This window comes from Chenopodium album, chromosome 12, assembly GCF_948465745.1.
Source record: "Chenopodium album chromosome 12, dcCheAlbu1.1, whole genome shotgun sequence".
Lineage (NCBI taxonomy): Eukaryota > Viridiplantae > Streptophyta > Magnoliopsida > Caryophyllales > Amaranthaceae > Chenopodium > Chenopodium album.
The window spans coordinates 51,888,535-51,914,089 of NC_137845.1; the positions used below are offsets into that span (position 1 = coordinate 51,888,535).

The 25,555-nt window shown below is 33.2% G+C and overlaps 2 protein-coding genes and 1 pseudogene across 2 annotated transcripts; 1 reads left to right on the forward strand and 2 right to left on the reverse strand.

Annotated features, from left to right (window-relative positions):
- Positions 1 to 4,633: 4,633 nt before the first annotated feature.
- On the reverse strand, positions 4,634 to 9,917 carry LOC145571321 (jasmonate-induced oxygenase 4-like; annotated as a pseudogene).
- Positions 9,918 to 16,855: 6,938 nt separating this feature from the next.
- LOC145571322 (disease resistance protein RGA2-like) lies at positions 16,856 to 20,269 on the forward strand. The gene has a single exon (XM_081630377.1). It carries the CDS (start codon positions 16,874 to 16,876, stop codon positions 20,267 to 20,269), a length of 3,396 nt encoding a protein of 1,131 aa, XP_081486503.1. The 5' UTR covers positions 16,856 to 16,873.
- A 1,214-nt stretch (positions 20,270 to 21,483) lies between these two features.
- LOC145570606 (small ribosomal subunit protein uS15-like) lies at positions 21,484 to 24,201 on the reverse strand. The gene is made up of 5 exons (XM_081629731.1): positions 24,048 to 24,201; positions 23,882 to 23,954; positions 23,408 to 23,546; positions 21,930 to 22,116; positions 21,484 to 21,782 (listed from the first exon to the last, which is right to left on the reverse strand). The coding sequence occupies exons 1-5, from the start codon at positions 24,068 to 24,070 to the stop codon at positions 21,749 to 21,751; spliced, it is 456 nt and encodes a 151-aa protein (XP_081485857.1). The 5' UTR covers positions 24,071 to 24,201; the 3' UTR covers positions 21,484 to 21,748.
- Positions 24,202 to 25,555: the final 1,354 nt, after the last annotated feature.

Sequence of the window (25,555 nt, forward strand, 5' to 3'; positions counted from 1 at the left end):
TGGTAATTTGTATTTTTAATTATTTCCCTTAAATCTATGGTTTTCCTTAATTTTTATTTCCCATCTACTAAATATTTTATCATCTTATTTTCCTACCTTATTTCATCTTTGATTATTCCCATGTAATCTCTTTTGCCATATTATTTTCATGACAAACACACCTTCCTTAAATTAATTATTCTTAGTCACCTTAATATTTTACTTTCCATAATTCTTTAACTCTCTTCTCCAAGTAATTTCCTTATACCATAATTCTTCCTATATTCTCCTACCATAATTCTTTCATTCATGAGCCTATAAATACCCCTTCATACCTCTCATATTCTTCACACCAAAACTCCATTCTGTTCTTCTCTCTTATTCTTCTTTTCCCTAGACCTTTTCATACTTTTCATCTCCTCTTTTCATATAAATATTATCCCATATACCTTTGAAACCAAATTTCGGGCACTTCTGTTCAGTTTTTGGGGTATTGATGTTTCATAGAAGAGTGTTCCTCTTGAAACATCCTTGAGGTTAGACTCAAGAATCACCCAATTTGGAGTAATATTGAAAGAGTTATGGCCTCTGCAAATTCTGCCTATTTTTTCCAACAAAAATTTAATTCTCTTTAATCCTAATCCTTTATCTTCTTCATGGTTAGTTTTCTAAAATACAAATACCTATTTCAAAGCTGTAATTTTATATTAAAGTATTATTTTAAAAGATTTTTATAGTCCATGCACATTAGATTCGAGTTTATGTTGTGATAACCTTATGGTTATGTTATTTGCTAGGTGTATTCATGATTGAACTTTGAAAGTGCGAGGTGTTGATTGATATTCGGAATCAAGGTTCTTGAGGTTCTTTTTGTGTGGTTTTTCTAGCAAGGATCAAGATACGTTTAGGTGGATAGATACCTTTGAAAGTGATTGGTTTGAATAACATGTTTTATATGATCTGATTGGTGATTGAATTAAATTGATTTGAATTATGATTTTGAAATATATTACGTTTGCAGGTATTGATTTTAAAAGTTATTAATATGAGATTTTATTTTCAAGTATTTATTTACAAGGTTTGATTTTGAAAGCATGTGGAATTAATTAAAAAGGATTTTGAATTATTTTGGAACTATTGGATATTAAAAGGATTTATTGAACCATTGAATTATTTTAATGCTTTATAAGCATGTTGGTGATCCCACTATGCGGATTTGGTTTATTGATAAGGTCTTGGACTTTGTATGACCGGGTCTTTCCTCAGGAATAGCCTTGTAATATAAGGAGACTAGCTTGGGAGATGTGCACACTTGAGTGAGGAATTGGATTAAAAGAAATTGGTTCTTAATAAATAAATTGGTTTTATTAACTATTATTTTGAATTTTTGGAATCATTGGAATCAGTTTTGGAATAATGAGTTTGAAATTATTGGATTAATTATTAGAATTGATTTTAAAAGCATGTTTGCAAATAAATTGAGTTTACATTATCTTGTACTTATCATACTTAGAGCATATTTTTCTAATCCGTATTTCCTATTTGTTTTGGTTCGCCCTGTTTACCGTAATTATAAGTAGTGTTGACTATTTTTTGGTAGAGTCATGAATTAGCATATGGGAGTCCCGGGATTTGCTTCACCTAGTTTAGGAATGTTGGTCTTATCTTTATTTTGAGTACGCATAACAATGTTACTATTTTTATTAGTACTAATAAAAGAAAGTTGAGTTTCGCTGCAAGTTTGTTATTAAGTTAAGTATTTTGAGTAGCCTTGTGTAATCACGCGGCGGTAATACGCCCAAGTCTATCTCTACGGTATAATTATATGTATTATACTATTATTTTCATAGAGGGAGATTTGGGGATGTTACAATATATATTAGATTATATTTTTTTTTTTGAGAAAATACAAGTTTATCTTGATGATAAACAAATTTTATTTATCTAATGACATTTTCGTAAATAAATCAACAAAAAATCTTAGTCAACATGACATTTTCGTAAATAAGTCAACATTTGTGGGTCCCGCGTATTAATAAAAGTTGTTCACTTATTTACAAAAATGTCATGCTGACTGGGATGATTTGTTAATATATTTACGAAAATGTCATTAGATAAACAAATTGTGTTTATCATCAAGATGAATGGGGGCTCCCTCTTTTTTTTTTTATCAAAAATTTGTTATATATTTTGAAAATATTATTTTAACAAACTAAGTTTTAAATTTATTCAATTTGATGAATTTTTGAATGATTTTTTCTTCTTCTTAGAATATACAAAGTATAAAGTAAAATTTAACAAATACTATAGAAAATTTCATAAAATATTTTTAAAGTATATATATTATACCATACTTAATTAACCATACCCGTATGTAATATAAAAGAACCAATAAATCATATCATATAACTAATATATAAAGCTAAACTTTTAGTCAGGTCACGAGGCAGCGACACTTGGCATTCTAACTTTTCGCGCCACTTTGGATATTTAAATAGACTTCATAAGATTAAAAAAAAAATAGTTTAGAATTCTATTTGGATAGAATTTCAGGATAAAATTGTTAGTTTAGAGTTTTATTTTCGATAAAATACCAATATTTTAGATGTACAAATTGAATTATAATTTTATTCAAAAAAAAAATATTAGATTATAATTCTAAATAATTATCATACAAATTTATTTTTTATATCATAATATATTTTTGAGCGAAGGAAGTAGTTTAAAGCGTAAAACATCTATTTATATTATATACAAATCGGTTAAAATAATATACTTCACAATCTAATAGAATTTTATTACTATGTAGACCTGTTAATTAGGGTCGGGTCATGAATCATCTCGGATTGGGTTACTTCAGGTTACGAGTCAAGAAATGTTCAACCCTTGTCCAAAGTTTTGGGTTCGGGTCAACCCGACGGGCTTTGAACATTTATTTTATTTAATTTATTTTTTGCTAATTTTTTTATTTTTTTAATGTAATAAATTAAAATCGAAAATTTCCACCAACATTATTATTAGTCATTACATGCCTACTAGATAACAAATCGTAACAAAAGCACATCAATTCCTAACTAATTTTGTATCAATTGTATATTTTAAAATTTGATATAGATTGAAAATTTATCTTAAAATTCAATAAACAATCTGGGCATCGCACAGGGCACAAAACTAGTCTATCATATAACACAATAACATATTTTTTTTCCTTCCGAATCTCTCCATTATTTCTCATCTTCAACTTTAGTTATTGATAGATTGTTAAATTTCAAGACAATATGAAATGTGTCTGGGCAACCCAAACAAGGAGGATGAGAGTTTGGTCCATAAACGGGGCTTAAGAGCTTCTATACTAAAAGCAATTGGCAATAGTAGGAGGTACTCCTCTACCTTATAAAGTAAAATCATCTCTCCTCTTTGTCTAATGTGGGATACTCACAAGTGGACAACAATAGGTTTCAATATAGATTTTGCAAGGGGATCGACAAGTGATTCAACCCAAGGTTGTTTAGCCGGCAACATCAGATCATCTGGTAAACCCAAATCAATCTTCTTACTAGCTCCGGATTTTAGCTCACAGTAAAACACACTTTTTACTGCTTGTAAGGGTATTCTCCTATTATGATTTATGACTACGTTGTGTGAGTACTACAATAATAGAACTCCTATCTTTTAAACAAGCAATATTCAAACCAAATTTCCAATTTCGAATTGCAGCATAACTATTTTGTGATACCGTACAAAGGTTACAAAATATTTGAGACTTGCTGTTGCTATACTCTTTCAATATCCATATATCTAAATAGATCGTCACCGGACACAATTGACGTGTGTCATCTCCGAGTGTGTCCTTAGTTATATTTGTTTTTTTTTTCAAAAAAAAAATCTATTAATTAAGAAAACAAATCATTTACAAAAATCAATAACTATATACTAAAAGCGAAAACACATGTCATCTCCTGGTTAAAAAATTTCCCGCCCATTATACTTTTAGTTTTTACGCAGATTCTTTAAGGAAATTATTTTATAATAATCCAAAATATCTTTCTTCCAATTAAAATTCTTAACAATAATAATTCTCCCTATAAATCTAAATGTTATATTTTTACATATACGTAGTATTTTATATTAGGTATTTTTTTTTGTAAAAAAATAAACATATAAAAGGTAAATATTAATAAACTATAATACTCTATATTATCTTAGTTTTCGATAATATTGTTAACTATTTTTTCTTCTAATTTTGTTACTTTTGCAATAATGTTTAATCCAATTAAAAATAAAATCATTTTGTTAACACACACACACATATATATATATATATCCATAGAATTTTATTTTTTAAAAAATCAAGTCTAAGTGTCACCTATCTTGACATTGGTATAGGTAGGTATAAAATTAAAGTTATATTTAATTTTGAATTAGTACTATGAGTAATTTTTTATAAAATTCAATGCAGTAACTCTTTATAAAATTTAATAACAACCGTATATTACACGGGACTTAAACTAGTTCAATTCATATAAGGGATGGGAGAATTGAGAATTGACTAGTACCCATTAGTCCCATTACAATGTATTTGGATCCACTAGAAATCTATTGACTACATTTGGTAAAAGCCCAAAATACAAGCACACAACTCATCTAGAAAATTTTAGTGATTATTAATCTTGACTTTAATGATAGGCCTTTCCCCTAATGGAGGAATGCATTGTGTGTAAAGTTGGCTATAATCCTTAAGCCTCTTATATAATTGAGACCTCTCTTCATCAATTAGTTTATCTAGTGGCCCTATTTCTTTGTCCCTACTTGGCTTGAAAAGCATTGCTAAGGAGATTCGTTCATACTGTGGGTTTACCACTGCCTTGTGGGTCGGACTTTCGAAAATACTGTTACTTCTTATGTGCAAATATAAACAACATACTTGAATCTCATATGTGTGTTTTTTAAACGAAAAAAGTACTTACTCCGTTTTCTTTTTATATTTACAACACTTTGACTTTTACACTACTTATATGTCTCACTTTTACTAGTTTTAACGATTTATACTTTAGTAAAAATATAGTCATGTGGGATCTTATTAGATATGTCTCGATTTATACACTTTTAATATCTAAGGTTTATAATTTTTACATATTGCTAACTAAAGGTATTAACGATTGAAAACATGCATCGACAAACGTGAAAAGAGAAGTGTTGCAACTATATAAAAAACAGAGGAAGTACATTAATACGAAGTAAGAGATTATTACCTCCATTTGATCACCAACAAGAATGGTGAGAGCTTGAGGAAGGATTGGAACATGAAACCAAGTATCGTCTTTGTTGACTTGAAAGCCTTCAACCTCTTTGTCTAGCAAGAGCATGGTAATGTATGTTCTATCTCCATGAGGTTTAAGTCCAACAACTTGATCCGACATCGGGCAACGAGGGTAGAAGTTAAATCTTGCAAATGTCATATCTTCATTTTTGTTGACTCGAATGAACAATACAAGAGGGGGATGAATTGTATTATAGAGGAACTAGGGTAATTTTTGCGGAATTTGTGAAGAAACTCAAACAAAAAACTTAAAGTGCAAGAGAGATTTTACGTGGAAAACTTCTTGACCCTAATCAAGAAGAAAAACCACGACCACAAGGGATTTTAAACTCAACTCTTAATAATAATAGGGCAAACAACCTATTACAAACTAAGACTTTAAACTCGAGTTTCTCAACGAACTCAAGTTCCCTTTCAACTATTCCCTCAACTAGTTGAATACTCTCAACTCTCTCTTTCTCCTTGCTTCACTCAAAGCAATAAAAACTCTAGAGTTTACCCAAACTCTAACCCAATACAACTCAAGATTAAACTCTAAATGCTAAGTATTAAGACACTCAAGGACTTAAGTGGATTATGACTCTTTTCGAAAGCTAGAATATTGTAATGCTCTAGTGTGTTTTGCTTAACAGAAAACCAAATCAATTTATAGAAAATAGAGGAAGTTAAAACTGTCGCTGTCTCAATCTCCACTAAGCCACAACTTCCTTAGAATTAGGAAGTGCAAGTAGTTGGAGCTTGGGCAGCAAGCAAAACCGATTTAACAGGAAGTAGTTTTACTGCTTCCCTAAATTTCTCAACCTCTTTGACAAAGTAAAACACACGTTGAAAGAATTATTTTCCAAAATCAGATTTTCCAAAAGATAAGCTTAAGTAAAAACAGAAAATCTTTTTAACAAAAAGATATTTTAACTAAAAGATATTTTCGAAATAAACAAGTTAAAATATGGAAAATAAAATCTTAATCATATAAAATAAAATCCACTTTAATCGTATCAATAATCAAAGTACTTAGCATGAACATAAGAAGCCTAAAATACAGAATAAATAAATTAGATTTCTTGAAACTCTTTGAAGCTTCGACTCTGGAGCTTTAGTTCCTCACTCAAGGAACTCGTCTTCTGATTGTCTTCTTTATCCCTTCCTTAGCAGATCTAGACCTTGTTCCATGCTTCATTCTTACTCCAGAATTTCGTAGCATAAACCTGTCATCTATCACAACTAAAATCGAAGGTTAAACTAACATGGATTTGCTTAGGTTCCTTTGAGTCATCATCAAAACTTAGGGTCAACAATTTTCATCTCCTCATAATTCAAGAAAACTCTTTGGTTCTTCCAAATTCAAGGAACGTGCCATGGCTTTTAATAGCATCTCTAGTATCATCTGGTTCCTTTGTGAATATTCATGCAAGATTGTCCTGTAACTTATTTACTTTGGAGTATTAGTTATCAAATTATGAATTGGTATAAACAATTCACACAAACTATTTGCTACCTTATATAATTTCTTTGGCATATGATAACCTCTTTATTCAAACTTAGGTCCGGTTCACTTCACCTTATTTTTGTTAGATAGAAATTATTTTTGCTAAATTAAAAGTATTTTTAATAATACCCTATTATATTTCTTCTTTGAAATTACTTATTTTTATTAAACTGAATTAATTTTTACTAAACAAAACTTATTTTTACTTAACTTAAATTATTTTTACTAAATATTACGGAGTATTTTTTTTAAGGTGAAGTGAATAGGACATTAATATAACCTTGCTAAATCCATTCATAGAATTCAGAAAAAAAAAAAAATCCATTCATAAAATGTTACCTAAATTGTTGGGGTTTTTCAGGCCAAAATTGAAGTTGGCGTTTGTCCTCGGGATAAACTTGAAGATGAAACTTAGGCCCTGTTCTTTTGAGCTTATGGGCAGAGCAGAGCAGGGGTCAGCAGAGCAGAGCAGATTAAATTTCAGCAGAGCAGAATAGAGCAGATTTCAGGATAGCAGAGCAGAGTCGAGCAGAGCAAATTTCAACATTATTATTAATACTATTATTAATGTTATTATTATTAATGATGTTGTTGTTGTTGTTGTTGTTGTTGTTGTTGTTATTATTATTATTATTATTATTATTATTATTATTATTAATACTATTATTAATGTTATTATTATTAATGTTGTTATTATTATTATTACTATTATTATTAATACTATTATTAATGTTATTATTATTAATGTTGTTGTTATTATTATTATTATTACTATTACTATTACTATTACTAAGTGCATATACCATTGATTTAGGTGAGTGAAAACATAAATATATGTATACCACATTTAACATATGTTAATAGTAGAAAGATAAAATACAACGGTTTACTTATATTTATTTCACAAAAATTTTAAAATAAAATGATTTAATGAGTAATAATGATTTTACTTATAAATTTTTCTTAATCATATATTTTATACCCTAAATATAATAATGATATACAAAGTACTAATTGAAAACAACCTCTCTTTTTTAATTCTTAAATTGTATGAAAAGATTTGAAAAATAATCCAACCCAATGAACTAACAATCAATACCCACATACATATAATGTTTCTACACATTGTGATTCTAATATCAAATGTTTATAAAAGAAATTGTTATTAATAGTTATTATTATTATTTATTTTTTTGAAAGAATTTTTATAATTATTAGAAATTATTAATTAATAATTTTATTAAATATTAATTCTTAATAGTTTGAATTATTAAATATTAATAATGATAACTATTATTATTAATTATTATTATGATTAATAAATATTAATTATCATTATTATTAATAATTATTAAAATTATTTTACTAATAATTATTATAATTATTCAAAATAATAAATTATTATCATCAATACAATATTAATTATTATTATTATTGTTATTATTAATTATTATTTGAAAATAGAGTAGAGCAAAGCCTAGCAGAGCAGAGCAGATTTCTTTTGAGCAGAACAGAGCAGAGCAGATTTGATTTGAGCAAAGCGGGGCTCAGCAGAGCAGAGCAGCTCTAAAGAACGGGGCCTTTGACCATCTCCAATTGTGAGACTTGAGGTAGTTTCTTAAGGAAAGGGAGAGTATTTTTTGCAAAGGATACCAATAAGTTGGTATCTAAACTTAGCAACTCCAAAAGAAAGTTGTTAAGTTTAGATACTCAACTTTGAGTCTCATTTGACAAAAAGTGTGGGCCCTTCTTATCAATATTATAATATGTTTTCTATTTTATTTAAGTTTTAATTTTATTTTTTTTCTAAAAAAAACTTATAATATGATTTGGAATGTCATAAATTGAAAGTGACATTAGTTTATTTTAAAAAGTCTCACCATTAAGAAATTAGACTTTACATGAATTGCTAAATTGAGAAGTAAGCTGGGTATCACCATTGGAGGTAAAAAAACAATTCATTTTCTATTTCAATACTCAAAGTTGAGTCTCACCATTAGTGATGATTTTATCATTCCAATTGAGACTTCCACATTGAACAACATTCGTATTTCCATAACCTTCCAATAAGTCATCTCCTTTGGAGGAGTACTTTTCCTTTTCTTCAAGAGGTAGTTTGAAGAACTGCTTGCTCATTTCTCGTACCTCGTCTAGCAATGAAAGTGGCATACCGTAATTCACTAGCTATGACACAGTACACACCCACAAAATTATACCATTAAGGATTTAAGGTTATTAAAGTGGGAATTGGAAGGAAAGTCACCTAGGATTCTAAAAATAAGGAAATTTTGCGAACAAATACCGCAAAAGTTCTAACTTTTGCGAACAATTACCTTTATTTTTTGTTTTTGCGAACAACTACCACAAACTTTGTATTTGTTTTGTTACCACTACCAGTTAACGTTGGTCGTATGCTTGCCGTTTGTGGGGCCCACCTTTCGTCCTTTTCCCTCCAACTTGCCTTAAGACTTGAAATGACCAAAAAAAAAACTCCATATTTACTCCCTGACCAAACCCCCTTATTTTACCCATTGAACAAAAACTCATTCTTGTAGTTGTCAGCTTCTATTCATTCAATTCCCTCTTAATCACTTTCATCAATCTCTCTCTTCTTCCCAACCACTCAAATGATTCATAAGGGTTTAGAACTTTAAATTCGTAAAAAAAAAAAAAAAAAAAAAAAAAAAAGTAAGCCATTTGCATAGTATTTCTTGTAATTCCAGTAAAAGGACAAACAATTACACAATGCAAGAAGACAATGGCACGACAGCTCATAAGGGGGTTATGGAAAATATTTAAGAACGCAAGGGTCATAGAAGGTATTCTAAATTTTTATTACATTATTATCATCAAATGTTGCTAATCGTGACCCCTAATAACTTAATTTTTTTTACTTAATTAAGGATTTTTTAAGTACAAATATTTAATTCAAAAACCCTAATTTTATAATGTTAAATTCCTTGTATTTGTTTGATTCGAGCAAAATTATTAAATAAATGTGTACTGAATTGATTAATCATGTGGTGCACTAGTTTATTGGTTTAGAATTGGGGTGTAATTTTGTTTTTATTTGAATTTAATTGGATGTGGGTGATTATTTGGTTTTTCTCTTTTTACTGTGTTGTAGGCCATTACCAAAATATGTAGATATGAACATTTGGGTAGGTGGAAACTTTGAATACAAGAAAGGTAGAACTGATTATGTTGATGGCAAAATGTTGACGAGATTGCATGTATGGTTGACAGAGTTAAATTTGTCAAGCTTGAGAATACTTGTGAAGAATGCTATGAGTATAACTTTAGGGGAGGTTTCAAATAATTTTAGTGTTTGGTTTGGGATGCGTGGAAAGAATTTGACTGATGGGAAAAAGAAAATAGAAACTGAAGTTGATCTAGCTATGTTAATTGAATCCAGGGATTCAATTGATAGAGTTATGGTTTATAGTATAGATGAATTGTTGACATACAAAAGTAGGTCTGCTTACATAACCAAATACTCATCTTATGTCCAACCCAAACCTATGACTAGGCCCAACTATATGTTGTCTACTCCTTCTGTTGGGCCTTCAAAGCAGACAATGCCCCAAAAGAATGTGAAGCTGGAAAAAACATCCCCTGCTAAAAGAACCAGTAAGACTGTGAAGTTGGATACAACATCTCAGTCCTCCCTCCTCACACAAGCCGCTCTTTCTACACCATCCAAACCACAACCTAAAGCTAGAGAAGGAGATCAAATTGAACCTTCTCCTCAAGCTGAACCAAAGGCCACTCCTAAGAGATTTAAAATTGTTGCAAGTAAGGGAAAAAATCAAAGAAAGAAGTTAAGCAAAAGATTGATTTTGGGAAAGGGAAGAGGGTAAGGGTTATAAATCTATTTGAGGATGAGGAAGGCTTGGATGGAGAAGAAAAGGATGTTTTTGATTCAGAATTGTCAGATCTGAGTGTAGATTTTGACATAGGAGAAGAAGATAAGGATGTGACTTACAGGGATGAATTATTTCTGAGTGAGGGGGTGTTACAAAACAAGCTAGGAACACAAGCTAGTGAGTGTTCTACCAAAGGTATATCAGCGAAAGATGTTGAAGAGGGTGGACAACCTGATTTAGTAGATGAGGTAGACTATGATTCACAAGAGCTTAGGAGTATTAATAGATCTGATTCAGAAGATGAGTTTGTGAGATCATGTACAACTTTTAATCCTGAGATTGATTTTAAAAAGCATATTGAATTCAAATTAGGTCTTTTGTTCACAAGTGTTGAGGTGGTTAGGAAGGCTATTAGATATCACTCAATCCAAAACCATTATGACTACTACTATCTACACAATGGGAGGGAGAGATTGACTGTGTTTTGTAGGTACAGAAGTGAGTGTACTTGGGATTCACATCATGGTAGAATTGTAATGTGTAAGTGTGGGAGGACAGGCAAGTGTCTTTTTAAGATTCATGTGAGGAAGAGGGCATTGGAAGAAACATATGAAGTAAGGTGTTTGAGGCTGACCCACACTTGTGGTTTTGTTCATTCTAGTTTAAAAATGACTACAGAGTGGTTAGCTAATAGGTACCTAGAGGATTGGAGGAGAGAACCAGATATGAGATTGAAAGTATTTATAGAGAGAGTGTATGCTGATATAGGGGTTCATATAGGGTATTACAAGGCTTGGTATGCAAGGGCTAGAGCTAAGCTGATTTTGTATGGTGATGCAGAAGAGGAGTATGCAAGAGTCTATGATTATGGTTTTGCAATTTTGAAGCATAATCCTGAATCATCAGCTGTTGTAATTGCTGAAATCATAGACAGACTCCCTCCCTTTTTCCAAAGGATGTATGTTTGTTACGAGGCTTTGAAAGTGGGATTTAAAAGAGGGTGTAGACCTTTAGTTGGGGTTGATGGTTGTCATCTTAGAGGAGCTTATCCTGGGTAGATTTTAACAGATGTAAGCAAGGATGGGAATAACAATATCTTCACCATTGCATGGGTTGTGGTGGAAATTGAAAATCAAGATAGGTGGATATGGTTTTTAGAGCTTCTAGAGAAGGATCTTGGCTTGGAAAAAAGAGAAGGGTTGATTGTAATGTCTGACAGACAAAAGGTTTGTCTCTTTTTTTTTCCTTTTGTATTATAATATTGTTTCATTTATTTGAGATTTTACTCTTCTAAGATGCATTACATGATCATGCAAGGCTTGTTGTTGGTTGTTTCAGTTATATTTCCCAAAGCTGAAGTCAGATTTTGTGCAAGACATATTTGGGCCAACTTTAAGTTGAAGTTCAGTGGCACTGCATTTAAAGAGATCTTTTGGGCTGCAGCTACGGCACATACCAAGGTATGAATTAAACATTATCATGTTATAAATTTCCTTTAGCTTGTTTCAACATGAACAATATATGAGCTTGTTTTACCATAATTTTGTGCATTTGCACTTTAATGATTAATCTGACTGTTTTTTAAATAAAAATTATTGATTTGGAGTGTAATGTGTAATTTATCTTGTTTATTTTTAGCATGGACATGAAGAGCATATGGCTGAAATCAAGAAATTGAGTCCAGATGCTTTTGATTTTCTGATAGCAATACCTAAAAGGCATTGGTGTAGGTTTGCTTTTTCCACAAATAGTAAATTGAATATGCTCTTAAACAATTTGTGTGAAACATTTAATGCTGTGATTAAAGAGGCTAGGGACAAGCCAATTGTAACTTGTTTTGAGTGGGTGAGAAGGTATGTCATAAGGAGAAATGTAGAGAAATGGGAGGGAATTCAAAAGTATGAGGGTAGGTTCATGCCGTATGTTGGGAGGGTTTTAGAGTGGGTGGCAGAGGCTGCCACAAGGTGTTCAGTTTACCCTAACAGGTTAGATGTGTAGGAGATGGACACAGTCCATGATAGGTATGATGTTGATTTGAAGGACAACACTTGTAGTTGTTTTAGGTGGCAATTGACAGGAATACCTTGCCCACATGCATATGCATGTATTGTAAAAAAGAGAGCTAGACCTGAAAACTTTGTAAATTCTTGTTACGGTAAGGAAAGGTACTTAGAGGCTTATACCCCACATATTAAGGCAAATTCAGTATAATAGGGAAACCTCTCCTGTTACAACCTATTATTGTTAGGTAGAAAAGTTTAAATCCTTGTGTCTATATGTGAAAAATTTATTATTATAACCATTGATTTATTGTACCAGAGATTTCAAGCTCGTAATTAGGAATATCGTGTTTATTTGCAAAGATCAAAGTATGTACAAGTGATTTATGTATGCAAATATGATGGATAATTTTTGTGATCTAGTTTCACGTAATTTGTTGATCTATAAATAATTTTAATATAATTTATTTCGTGTTGATTGAAAATCATACAACAGGAAAAATAAAATCATAGACATGTAGATCAACAGAGTAATACAAATTTACAATTAATTAAAATCACCTAACTTAAAAAACTCCACGCTTTCATAACCAGCATCCACATCAACAAATCATTCCAATGTCTATCCCAGCAACCATAGCTATAGCAATTTTAGCCCAATTCTGTAATAAAAATTAGGTTAAATAAGCAATTAATTTCAATTTAATGCAATTAATTTCAATTTAATCAAATTGATACACTAATTAAAATTATACCATTGATCTTAATGTTGTCAGACTAGAGTATAGTGGCTATGGCGCCGGCGAAACTTCAACTCGACAAACATGTCAAATAGCTAGGTGAATGCATGTTATTAAAACATTAACTATTTCAATTCACGTCAATCAAATAGAATAAAAAAAATAAAATGTTACAAATCTTAAAATAAAATCCCAAAAACACTTGTCTAGTTATTTTGAGATTCAATTGTTTTTACAAAAATAATAGCACAAACTTTTTAAAAAATCGGGTGTACAATAATTATTGTACATCCATTATAAAGATAGTTTAAAGTGATCAAAAGTTACCCCTAAAATGAATAAAAATTACCTTAATATGCATAAAAGTAAACCAATACAAATTAAAATTATCTACACTTTATTAGTAAAGAATCACATTTTAAATGATTAAAAATCAATTATTAGTGATTGAATGTCGTAATTAAATTACCTTTATAAAACTTTTCTTGTTGTCTAATTATATAAAAATTGTATTATGTTCAAAGTTATCTAAAAAAGGCAAAAATTTACCCTAAAATTAGCTAAAAGCTACCCTTATATTGCTCGATGTACACTAATATTAGTGTAAACCGGGTGTATACAAAAAATTTTCAAATAATAGTAGTATTGGCAGGGTTAGGACAGCATATCCCTGCCACATTTTGTTAAGTTGTAATGATTGAATTGCAATTGAAAAATTTAACCTTACAAATTCAATAATTCATTCAAGTAACCTTAAACTATTTTCTAGTTAAAAAAAAAAAAAAGGAAAAATCAAAGTTAGGCTATTTTGTCATTACTCATTAACTAATTTGCACATTCATAAATCATACATGAGAACCCCTGCTTTCATATGCTAGCCCCAAACCTCCAATTGATATACAAGACATGACTGTAGGTGAACTGTGGGAGCCCAACTTGGGATGGAGGTTCGAAGACTTTGCAGACTACCTGCCAGAGAGTGTGCTTGGAGAGATAGCAGCGCATGAGGTGATTGATGATGAAGAGGCAGTGGACTCGGTCTATTGGAATGGTAGTCCAACAGGAGGTTTCACATTAAAGTCAGCCATCGAGATCATTAAGAATGAGGAAGCTCCTAGCATAGAGGAGATTAAAGGGTGGAGACTGATTTGGAGAGTCCAAGTGCCTCAACGAATGCGATTTTTTGTGTGGCTTGCTGTCCAAGAACGATTAATGACAAACGCAAATCGCTTTCTTAGGACTCTCACGGACGATCCTCGATGTCTTGTTTGTGGAGAAGTCGAGGAAACTATAGAACACATTGTCAGGTTTTGTCCTGCAGCCAAGTTGGTGTGGAGAAAGTTGAATATCCAGCAACAACTAGTGCAAAATAGTTTGCCCTGGAAGGAATGGGTGCTGGAAAATATCGATGAACAGAATGGGAGTATTGGGGAAGAGTGGCCTCGTTTCTTTGTGATTATTTGTTGGTGGCTTTGGCGATGGAGAAATGAGAGATGCTTTAATGATCGTCCGGATAATCCTATAGACCAAGCAAGCTTTCTGTATACTCGATTGGGTATGATAAGAGAAGCTATGGATCGAGACAAGGGAGTTCAAGGGGCTGCTATTCGAAGTAAAAAGGAAGTGTACATTCGTTGGGCAAGGCCTAAGGTGGGTTGGGTAAAATTAAATACAGATGGAGCAGCCAAAGGGAACCCGGGAAGGGCTGGAGCAGGTGGTGTGATTCGTGGATGTGATGGTGAATTATTCGAGTTGTTTGCCATGAATTGCGGTGTTTGTACATGCACCAAGGCTGAACTTATGGCAGTATTGAGGGGCGAGGTGGTTGTTTGTTTGTTGGTAGGTGTTACACCTAACAACTCTCCTTATTTTCATATCATTAGAAGAGGTAAGGCCCTTATCCATAGAAGGGGGTGGGAAGTCTCAATTTTCCATTGCTATAGGGAAGCTAATCGTGTGGCAGATTGGTTGGCGAACTATGGTGTTTCTTCGTCGGATAAGCTGGTGTTGTTTGAGGCGGTCCCTCTGGACCTTCGTGCTGTTCTATTGGAGGAGTTGAGTGGGGTGGCTTGGGCTCATCAAGTTAACTCCGTATTGTAAATTAAAAACGTTAAGAGATTTGAACTCCTAACCTCATGGAATGAACACCACATGCCTTACCATCTTAACTATCAATAATTTATGTTTTATTGTTCCACATGAATGTATTTAAATGCTAAATACAAGATTGCATCCAAACTCAAAAACAAAGAGTCACATATCATTCTTTATATTCTCTTCAATATTCAACATTACATCCCAAATTAGTAATACTTCAAACACTTTATTAAAAAAAAAAAAAAAAAGAAATTACTCAAAGTGTGTATTGGTACTTTGCTTGGTACCAACGACTCCTAAATTCTAATTAGTACTTGTTATAACAAATGGGAGAGAACACAATTACACAAGAGAGAGCCATTAAATCCAGCGAGATTCCATCTTAAAATCAATTTGCTATAGGAGGAGTATCTCGCTTGGATTATGAAATGAAAGCCCTTTACTTTCTTTTTCAATGTGGACTGTACATACACTCACAACGTCTAAAAGCTAACTCCAAATTAGACCCAAAATAACCATTAAATTTTCAAAAAAATAAAAAAAATTTGATATTATCGGTTGTAACTATGGACATTCTTTTTTAAAAGGTCTCAACCATCAATTAACTCATAATGATCCCAATTTTGGGGGTTGTCCTTATAACAGTCCCTGGCTTTTTATGACCGGATAAAGCAGTTAATATTGTCACGTGTTGAAATTTTAGTAGTTTTTTTCAGAAAAAAAATAAATAAAGATGGTGAAAGTTGGTGTTTAGTGTGATAAAGGATAAACTTTTTTAAACTATGAGACGTGGCACTATTAACCGGTCAACAATAACAACAACTATTAATCGATCAAACCGGTTAAAAATACGTTAAGGGTCATTTTAAGAAGGATCCCCACCCCCCTTGAGTTAGGTTTACTTTAAGTTAATCAATAGTTGAGACCTTTTAAAAAAGACCGACCATGATTGGGACTACTGTTGTGATAAGTTCTTTAGTTTGATTACAATTCTATGTTTGTGCTTTCCGAAAGTAAAAGATATCATCCCCTCAAAAAAAAAAAAAAAAAAAAAAAAAAAAAAAAAAAAAAAAAAAATTAATGTTGAGTGTAGGTCCAATTTCCTATTGTTGATAGCAAAATAATACAATTATAACTTTAGTATGCATATACAACATATCAACCTTTTTCTTTTTGTTTCGACAAATTTACCTTTGATGATTTTTTGCATTACATTCTTCACTTCTGCCCCAAGAAAATAAGATGTAATCATATTCTGAACTTGTACATGTCTAACAAGAAAGAATATGATATCTATGTATGCTGAATACAACAATATATATTTTCTCATACTACTAACTAAGAGTGTACTTGAAGGGAGTGTGTAAAAGAGAGTTACTGCGAAAATGGCCGAGGGAATTCTTTTTGACATAGCCAAAAATCTCTTGGAATCATTGGGAAAATCAGCATTCCAAGAGGTTTCGTCGTGGTGGGGGACAAGGAATGACTTGAAGAAGCTAGAGCAAACCCTTATGACGATCAAAGCTCGGGTTATAGATGCTGAGAAGCGCCATGAGGAAGAGCGCAGTGCTGTTATCAAAGAGTGGCTTCGTAGGCTCAGGGCTGTATTCTTCAAGGCAGATGATCTGTTTGATGATGTCTTCACTGCTCAACAAAGAAAGCGGCGTATCAAAGGAAACCTGGCAATGAAGGTACGCTTGTTGTTCTCTGATTCAAGTCCCCTTTTGTTTAGTATAAAAGTGGCGCGAGAGATCAAGTCTATTAGGCAAGAACTCGATGCCATCAAGTCGGATATGGATGGCCTAAACCTGAGTAATTGTGATCATAGAGATGATTTTCACCTTCCTTTTGCTAATCTGATGAGCAAAAGAGAAACCACCTCTTTTGTTCAACCAGATGATATCATTGGTAGGCATGATGATAAAAATGAAATAATTAGTATGCTCTTTGATCCTGTTTTTACTGAGGAAAGAGTTTCTGTCATCCCAATTGTCGGGTTTGGGGGAATTGGCAAAACAACTCTAGCTCAATTGGTTTTTAATGATGAGAAGGTAAAGACCCATTTCGACCTCATGAAATGGGCTTGCGTACCTGAGGTAGATAATCAGAATGAAGTGATGCGCAAAATTTGCAACTCCTTGACAGGTTTGAACTGTCATGGTCTCTCATTGGAACAAGTTCAGTCAAAAATCCAAAAATCAATAAGTAACAAGAGGTATCTACTTGTGTTGGATGACATATGGGATGAGAGTCGGGATAGATGGCTTAAGCTTAAGAGCTTGTTGGATTGTGGTAGCAAGGGAAGCAAGATAATTGTGACTACGCGTTCTAATGTGGTAGCAAATGTTGTTGGGACGTGTCCAGCCTACGTTTTGGGACTGCTAACAGATGAGGAGTCTTGGGAGCTTTTCAAAAGATTTGCATTGAAAGAAGGGCAAGAGGAGAGCAGTCCTAGTTTTACTAGGATTGGAAAAGATATTGTTGGTAGATGTGGAAGAGTACCGCTTGCTATTAGAGTTATTGGAAGCCTCCTTTACTCTAAAGACACTGAGCAAGAGTGGTTGTTGTTTTGTGATGACCGCCTTGCAAAGACAAAGGTGACCGAAGATGACAACATTATGCCCGTTTTAAAGTTGAGTTATGATTTCCTGCCATCACCATTGAAGCAATGCTTTGCTTACTGTTCGTTGTTTCACAAAGATTACGAATTTGAGAAGAATGAGCTGGTTCATCTTTGGATGGCCCAAGGGTATATTGAGCCATCCGAAGAGAGTATCAGCCTTGAGGAAGTTGGGGATATTTACTTTCTAGAGTTGCTAAGGAGGAACTTTTTTCAAGATGCCAAAGAAGTTGATGGGACGAATGAGGTATATTGTAAAATGCATGACTTACCCTTGCATGTAGCTGGTGATGAGGATGAGCTAGAGGTTAAGACAACCAGTTGCTATACACGTGAAGACCGGTTTCTAGTAAAGAAGACAATGCGAACATGTCTATACCCTCATAAGTTAGTTTTGACACGGATGATTTCCAGATTGGAATCCTTACGTGCCTTGAAATTTGTAGATTTTGGTAAGACACTGCCAGATTGTATAGGAAGGTTGAGACATCTGAGATACCTTAATCTTAGATACAGCAGCATTAAGTCTCTTCCCGATTCCATCACAAAGTTAGAGAACTTGCAAACGTTGAACCTGGATAGCTGCTATTCTCTTAGACAGTTGCCAAATGGTTTTACCAAATTGGCTAACCTTAGACACCTGGTAGTTCCAGAAAACCACTATTTCAGAGAGATGCCTTCAGGATTTGAGAAGATGAGATCTCTCCGAGAGCTGAACATCTTTATGGTAGGCAAATATAACGGTGTAGATGCACTGGCTACTTTGGAGCTCAGGGGAAATCTAGAAATTAGATTTAATAGATGGCGCAGAAATACAGTGTTAGAAGCCAGAAGGGTGGAATTGGGCAGACAAACACAACTAACTGGTCTCACATTGGATTTCCAAGATGGTGAGTATGACGTGACTCCTACATGTAATGATAAGGAGGAGTTGTTCGAATGCCTGATGCTTCCTCCAAACCTTAGATCTTTGAAGGTTAGACAATTCATGGGAGAGAGGTTTCCGATTAGGATGGTAGAAGGGTTACTTTGCTTACTCCCTAGACTTGTTCATGTTACTATTGAATGTTGTATATACTGCCGGCAAATTCCACGCTTCAGCAATTTACCTCATCTCAAAAGCCTGAGTCTTGAGTACATTTCAGTGGAGTACATAGAAGAATGTTGTTGTGATGATGATGCAGAGCCTTGTTCTGCAACATACTTCCCTGTCTTAGAGTATTTGTGCCTGTCATCTTTGTCCGAATTAAAGGGTTGGTGGTCGAGACGAAGAGTGATGAACGAAATTCAAGCTCGGCAAGGAGAAATGATAATATCGGAAAATCACCAAAACTTAACTTCACAGCAGCTGCCATTAATACTCTTCTCCTGCCTATCTCGAGTTAGAATATGTGACTGCTTGCAGTTGATGTCGATTCCTGTAATACTACCAAGGGTTGAGTATTTAAGTTTAGATGTGATCGATGAGAAGCTGCTAGAATTCCTTCTGACATCACATCAAGAGGCACCATCGCCATCATCTTCTTCCTCGACTAATCTTTCTACACTTAAGACTTTGGAGATTCACCGAATTTATAATCTAGTTTCCTTTTCTATTAATTTCTGTAGTTTAGAGTCTTTATCTATCAGGTCCTGCAAAGAGCTCACCAATTTGATCGTGGTATCTCCAAGTTCTTCCATTCGAGCTCTTAATATATATGAATGTGACAGCTTGAGACACGTATATGATGTACTGCAACATCTCCCAGCCCTTGAGAAATTGAGCATCTCCAATTGTGAAGAATTGGATTTGTGGGACACCAGAACATGGCCAGAATTGAGAAGCCTCTATTTCCTAGAAGTCTCAAACATCTCGAAGCTGCAGTTGTTCCCCAAAGCCATTGGAAGTCTACAAGCACTGAGGGAACTTAAAGTGGAGTCTCTCAAAAATTTGACGAGCCTACCAGAGGAGATTGGCCGCCTCTCCCAGCTTCAACGGCTTGATATTTACGAATGTCCAAAATTGGCCTCGCTTCCACAGTCGTTGCGCAGCCTTTCTTCTCTACAAGAACTTACAATAAGTCTTTGTAGTCCACAGTTGGGGAAAAGATGTCGGGAACCAAATGGTGAAGATTGGCCACTTATTCAGCATATCCCCTATCGGACTTTTATTGGTCTTTAGTAAATTAAACCGGGTGTCTAATCTTGTGTCCGAAGGTTATCTCCAACTTCAGGCAATGTATGATAACCAATTGAATACTTTGCATTTTTTCTGACTTCTGGTTATCGAATACTTGGGGATAATGAATCTCCTGTATTTTAAAAATTTGATTCACTTACGCTGTTGTATGCAAGTTACACTAATACGGAGTACTATCTTATATGCACAAATTATTTACTCCGTATGCTTTAGTTACTTCATACGACGTACTTCATAGTAGTAGATTGAGGAGCTTTCTTGGAGCTCAATCTGCAGTCCTACTATCAGACAATTTAGTCACTTCATAGTAGTAGTGAAAGTATTGTACAGATAAGGGGCTCATTTGGTTGAATGTAGGAATTGCAAATTCCTTGAAAAATTAATTTCCCATGAAATTAAACTTTCTAGGAAATTCTATAAATTGTTTGGTTAACTAAGAGAAGTGGAATTTCCACTTACCTAGGTCCACTTATCTAGGTCCCCCTACATAATTAACTTCCCCTATTTTGTGGGAATTTCTTTGAGCTCAATCTGCAGTCCTAACTTTCAGACATTTTTTTTTTTTTTTTTTTTTTGAGAAGAACTTTCAGACAATTTAGTTACTTCATAGTAGTAGTGAAAGTTTCGTACAGAAAAAGCATTTTATGGCTTAATGCTGCTATTGTTTTTTATTTAACAAAATTTACTCAGAAATTAACTACTACAGCATGTAAATCCTGATCCTCTTAACCAACATATGTCAAATATGCAATGGATGCTCAATACAATAGCTGGAGCCATTAAACACAATTTCCACACACCGAAAGTAGAATTTTGGTATAAATATTTAGAAATGGTTTTACAAGGTTTTGGAATATGGGAGAAAGTCAATAACTCCAATCATGGATTGTTTCCAAAACATATCAAACACCTTAAGAACCTCTGAAACATAATGATCATCAACACAAGTCACAACATGGACCAAAGGATTGCCATGACCATTAAACTCGAGTGCATCACTAAAGTATCAAAAACAAAATATTATCAGATTTGATACCTAAGTGATGTCCACACAACACTCATTAAGATATCCACACAACACATCCTGGTTAAGCACACCCCAGGTGTGAAAAATATTCGCTCAAAAACAAAAGAATATTGATTTGCTTGATCAGTGTCAATTAGGTACGAGTACTTTGGTTAGCAAATTGGAGGACATAAAATAAAGATGCATTTAACTTGAATAAACATAAAGATTCCAACACAAACTAAATGCCTTCATAGTGACAAAAATTACCAAGACATGCAAGCAAATCTCCTTTGTCCTTGACAGTACTTACTAAGGAAAAACAAAATTTCTAATCATAATATAAAACGATATTATACTGGTTGTAGAAGTCCACAAAGCAAATTGGAACACGACATGCCCAGCCTGAATATAACATTTCTTCTACTTCAATGGATCCAAAACAAAACGGATGCTTAAGCCACAAGAGTGCTGGCAGTTGTAGACTCGCTGCAGAGATAATTCATATATGCAATTAGTTATTTTCTAGGCATACTGACAACAATATTAAATTTACAGATAAACTGTCTAAAAGGTACACTTAACATGAGGAACACAATCTTTCATAGACAACGCAAAGATGCAAGGTAAACTTACTATTTCCAGACTGGTGGGAGCTTCTTAGTCTTCTTGTAGTAACGAGCAAGTCTGTGGATCCTGCTCTCGACCAAAATCAACCTGAATTTGGAATCCTTATCCTTTCTGTTCCTCTCCAAATGCTTCCTGATAGCCACTGCCTTCTTAATAAGATGGTAGAGATCCTCTGGAATTTCAGGGGCCAGACCTAAGCAACATAACCAGTAAACAATTAGAAAAAATCTTCAGTCGATACTAAAACTGATTGAGAATAAAGAGTAGTCAAGCAACCGCAAGGTAAAGACAAAAGCTGAATACACTACGTCCATGTGAAATAGTACCGACCAAAACATATGATACAGTTAACAAGGTTATTGTTGATTTCCAAAGTCCAGTTTACAAGAGCAAAGTTAATTTTCTTCTAGATGAGTTCAGTACCCCAGTGATTGTAATATAGTATATTTGTATGGCATGACATTACCTCTTGGTACAACCACACAACTGATAAAGTTTGTAAATCAAATATAGATAAATAATACGGGGAGAGGAGTAATGTGACTGTATTGCTTGACAAGACGACAATACCTCTTGGCACAACTAATAAAGTTCATAAATCCAATATAGTTAAAGTTATTAGGGGAGAAAATGGTCAAAGTTCCACCTAATGACCCCAATCCAAACAAGAGAATATTAATAACAGGTTTCATGAGCCCAAGCAACTATTTCAAACAAATAAGATTCAAACAACTATACATGGACATGATTCTTTTTCTTGCAAAGTAAGATTCAAACAAATTATTGACGGATATGATTCTTTTTCTTACAAGGTAAGATTCACTTACTCATATATTTAGTGTCTAACAGAATTAAACATGTTAAGAATACGTAACTTAAGAGCTTATAAACCCAACTACAGCTTGGACTCAATTTTAAAGGCCAAGCTCATTATGCAGTGCATACTCATGTCAGTCAAGTCATAGCTCATCTAAAAACTCAAAAGTTCCGAAAAGCAGATTCAACTCATAGAAGTTAAAACATAACAAATGGTTTCCTGTTTCCATATCCTTAAAACAAATTCTAAGATCTCATGTAAATATCATGCCCATCTTTCTATTTCCGGCCACTCTCAAAACCACAGAATAAGATATACGGGTCAAAAACAACATATTTAAGTAATTAAACCAAGCCAGACAGGTAAACAAAACACTACACAAAAACAAAACTAAAACGTTCCAATATCAATTCCAATACCCCAACAAAAGTATCGTGATATTTCACTACACATTGAAAACGCATTCAACTTTCCAGAATCAATAGTTTAAATGAGCTTCCATTATAGAAATTGAGAAACAAACTGTATACAAACTGCCCGGCAACACTCCCTGTTCTTCCCAATATACATCAGTTTCTCTACCACAATTTCAACACTCAATTTCACAAAATCAAATCTAAAGCAAACGTTTGAGAGAGTTTAGTGGACCAGAAGATATAAAATTTACCGTGAGCCTTGAGGATACGAAGGATCTTGTTACCAGTAACACTCTTAACTTGAGCAATACCATGAGAATCCCTCAATATCACACCAATCTGAGAAGGTGTCAAACCCTTCTTTGCAAACTTACAAATGTTGTCATCAACCTACAACAAAAAACACCCAAAAAATTATCAATACTTGTAACCAGATTAAAATAAACATGAGTTTATTCAATCAATTTTTTAATTCACACCACATTGCTCATATCAAAAATAATCCAAAAAAATTACACATTTACGTAATAGAGATAATACCCAAGTAAACAATTGTAAATGGTATGTGAGTCCTTTAAAAATTCTCAAAATTTCTGATTATATATGCAAATTGATGAATAAAAACATGGGGTTATACCATCAAATTCAAAACCAACTAAAAAACATTAATAGGAACAATCAACTAAATCGATTAAAAACAAAAACAAAATCAAGCAAAAACTTACATCTTGAGCAGAGATCTTGAGCCAGGAAGGAGGAGTCCGCTTGTATGGAATGGAAGAAGCGGACATACCCTTACTGTAAGAACATCAGAGAAATGGGAAGAATGAGAAATCGACGCCATTAAAGAGAAAGAGGAGAGAGAAAATCAGAAAAACGGAGAAGAAGTACCCTTTACTGTGCATACGACCCATGGTGACGGCGTAGGAAGAGGATGTTCTTCGGCGGCGGCGGCGGCGGCGGCGGCTGGTTCTTCTTCTTCTCCTTGCTGCTAATGAAGCTCACTCTAACAAAAAAAACCCTAGAATTTAACCAGCATTTCAGTGGTTTTATGTGATGGAGTTGGATAAATGTACTCCAAATGGTTTTAGGGTTTTTGGGCTTGCCTTTTCAGGGTTTCATTTTCATACTTGTGGAGAGGCCCATATACGTAAAAAAAAGGTTTTTTTTTTTTTTTTTTTTTTTTTTGCTATGGGCAAAAGCTAATACTAAAACAAATTATAATACGATTTTGTTTTCATTAACTTATGACTTGTTCTCTTCACTTGATTTTGTGCAACTGAATTGTGTTGCCTCGCTGAAGGATGAGGGTTGGATTGGCTTGGGTGCTATGGTCAGGAATGCATATGGTGAGGTCTTGTTTGCGGAAGTTCGTCGCCCTAGAGGCTATTGGTCACCGGAAATTGCTGAGTGTAAGGCTATTCACTTTGGGATCAAGCTCGTGCGCCGCTATGGTTACAAGAAGATTGTGATGGAATAGGATAATGAAGTGATTGTTTCTCGTCTTTCTAAAGCGACTACTTTCCTCACTAATCTTGATTCAATTGTAGATGATGTCTTTTCTTTTTGCATTGATTTTGATTTTATTTCTTGGTTTCATGTGAAAAGGGATGGGAATAACGTAGCTCATCACCTTGCTAGTTTAATGCCTTTTGGAATGGAACAAGTGTGGGAAAACTTTTGTAATTGCTCCGTATGTAACTATGGACACATTGTCCATTAATATTTAATAAAGGTATAACTTGGTTTCAAAAAAAAAAAACAACTAAGTACTTGTTCTCTTCATCGGAAACAAAGAGAAGGTTTGATCTAGTCTGATCTGAATTTTTATTATTTGATTTGGTCTAATCTTATTTCATAATTTGACTAAACTTTGACCGTATTTTATACTAATCTATAAAGAAAAACATAATCAAAATGAATCTTGTTAAAGTCGTCCCATTATAAACTTTTCAAGTATGTAATTTTCGTAATTTTTTGTAATATGCAATTAACAATATTTAACAATACGTAAATGATAATTAAAAGTTCTGATCTGGTCTGATCTAAATGATTCTGGTCTAATTTGATCTAATCTGAATTAAATCCTTATTTTCACTTATTTCATGAAAATGGCTTCTATTAAGATCGAGTAAAAATTAAGTTTGAAAAAATAATTGCTAATAAGTTCTAATAAGGGTTATCTAAGTCAATTTACAATTATAACAAATCATAATACTTATTAATAAGTTCATACAATAAGATAAGAGGAGTAAAAATTAAGTAAATAAAACACACTTAAATGGCAACTTATGCTATACAATTGTTTAAGTATATAATAATGTGAATCCGGGACTTCCAAACATTCAAGTTTTTGAGGTGTAATATCTTCTTATACCGTTAACAAGCCATAAACACCC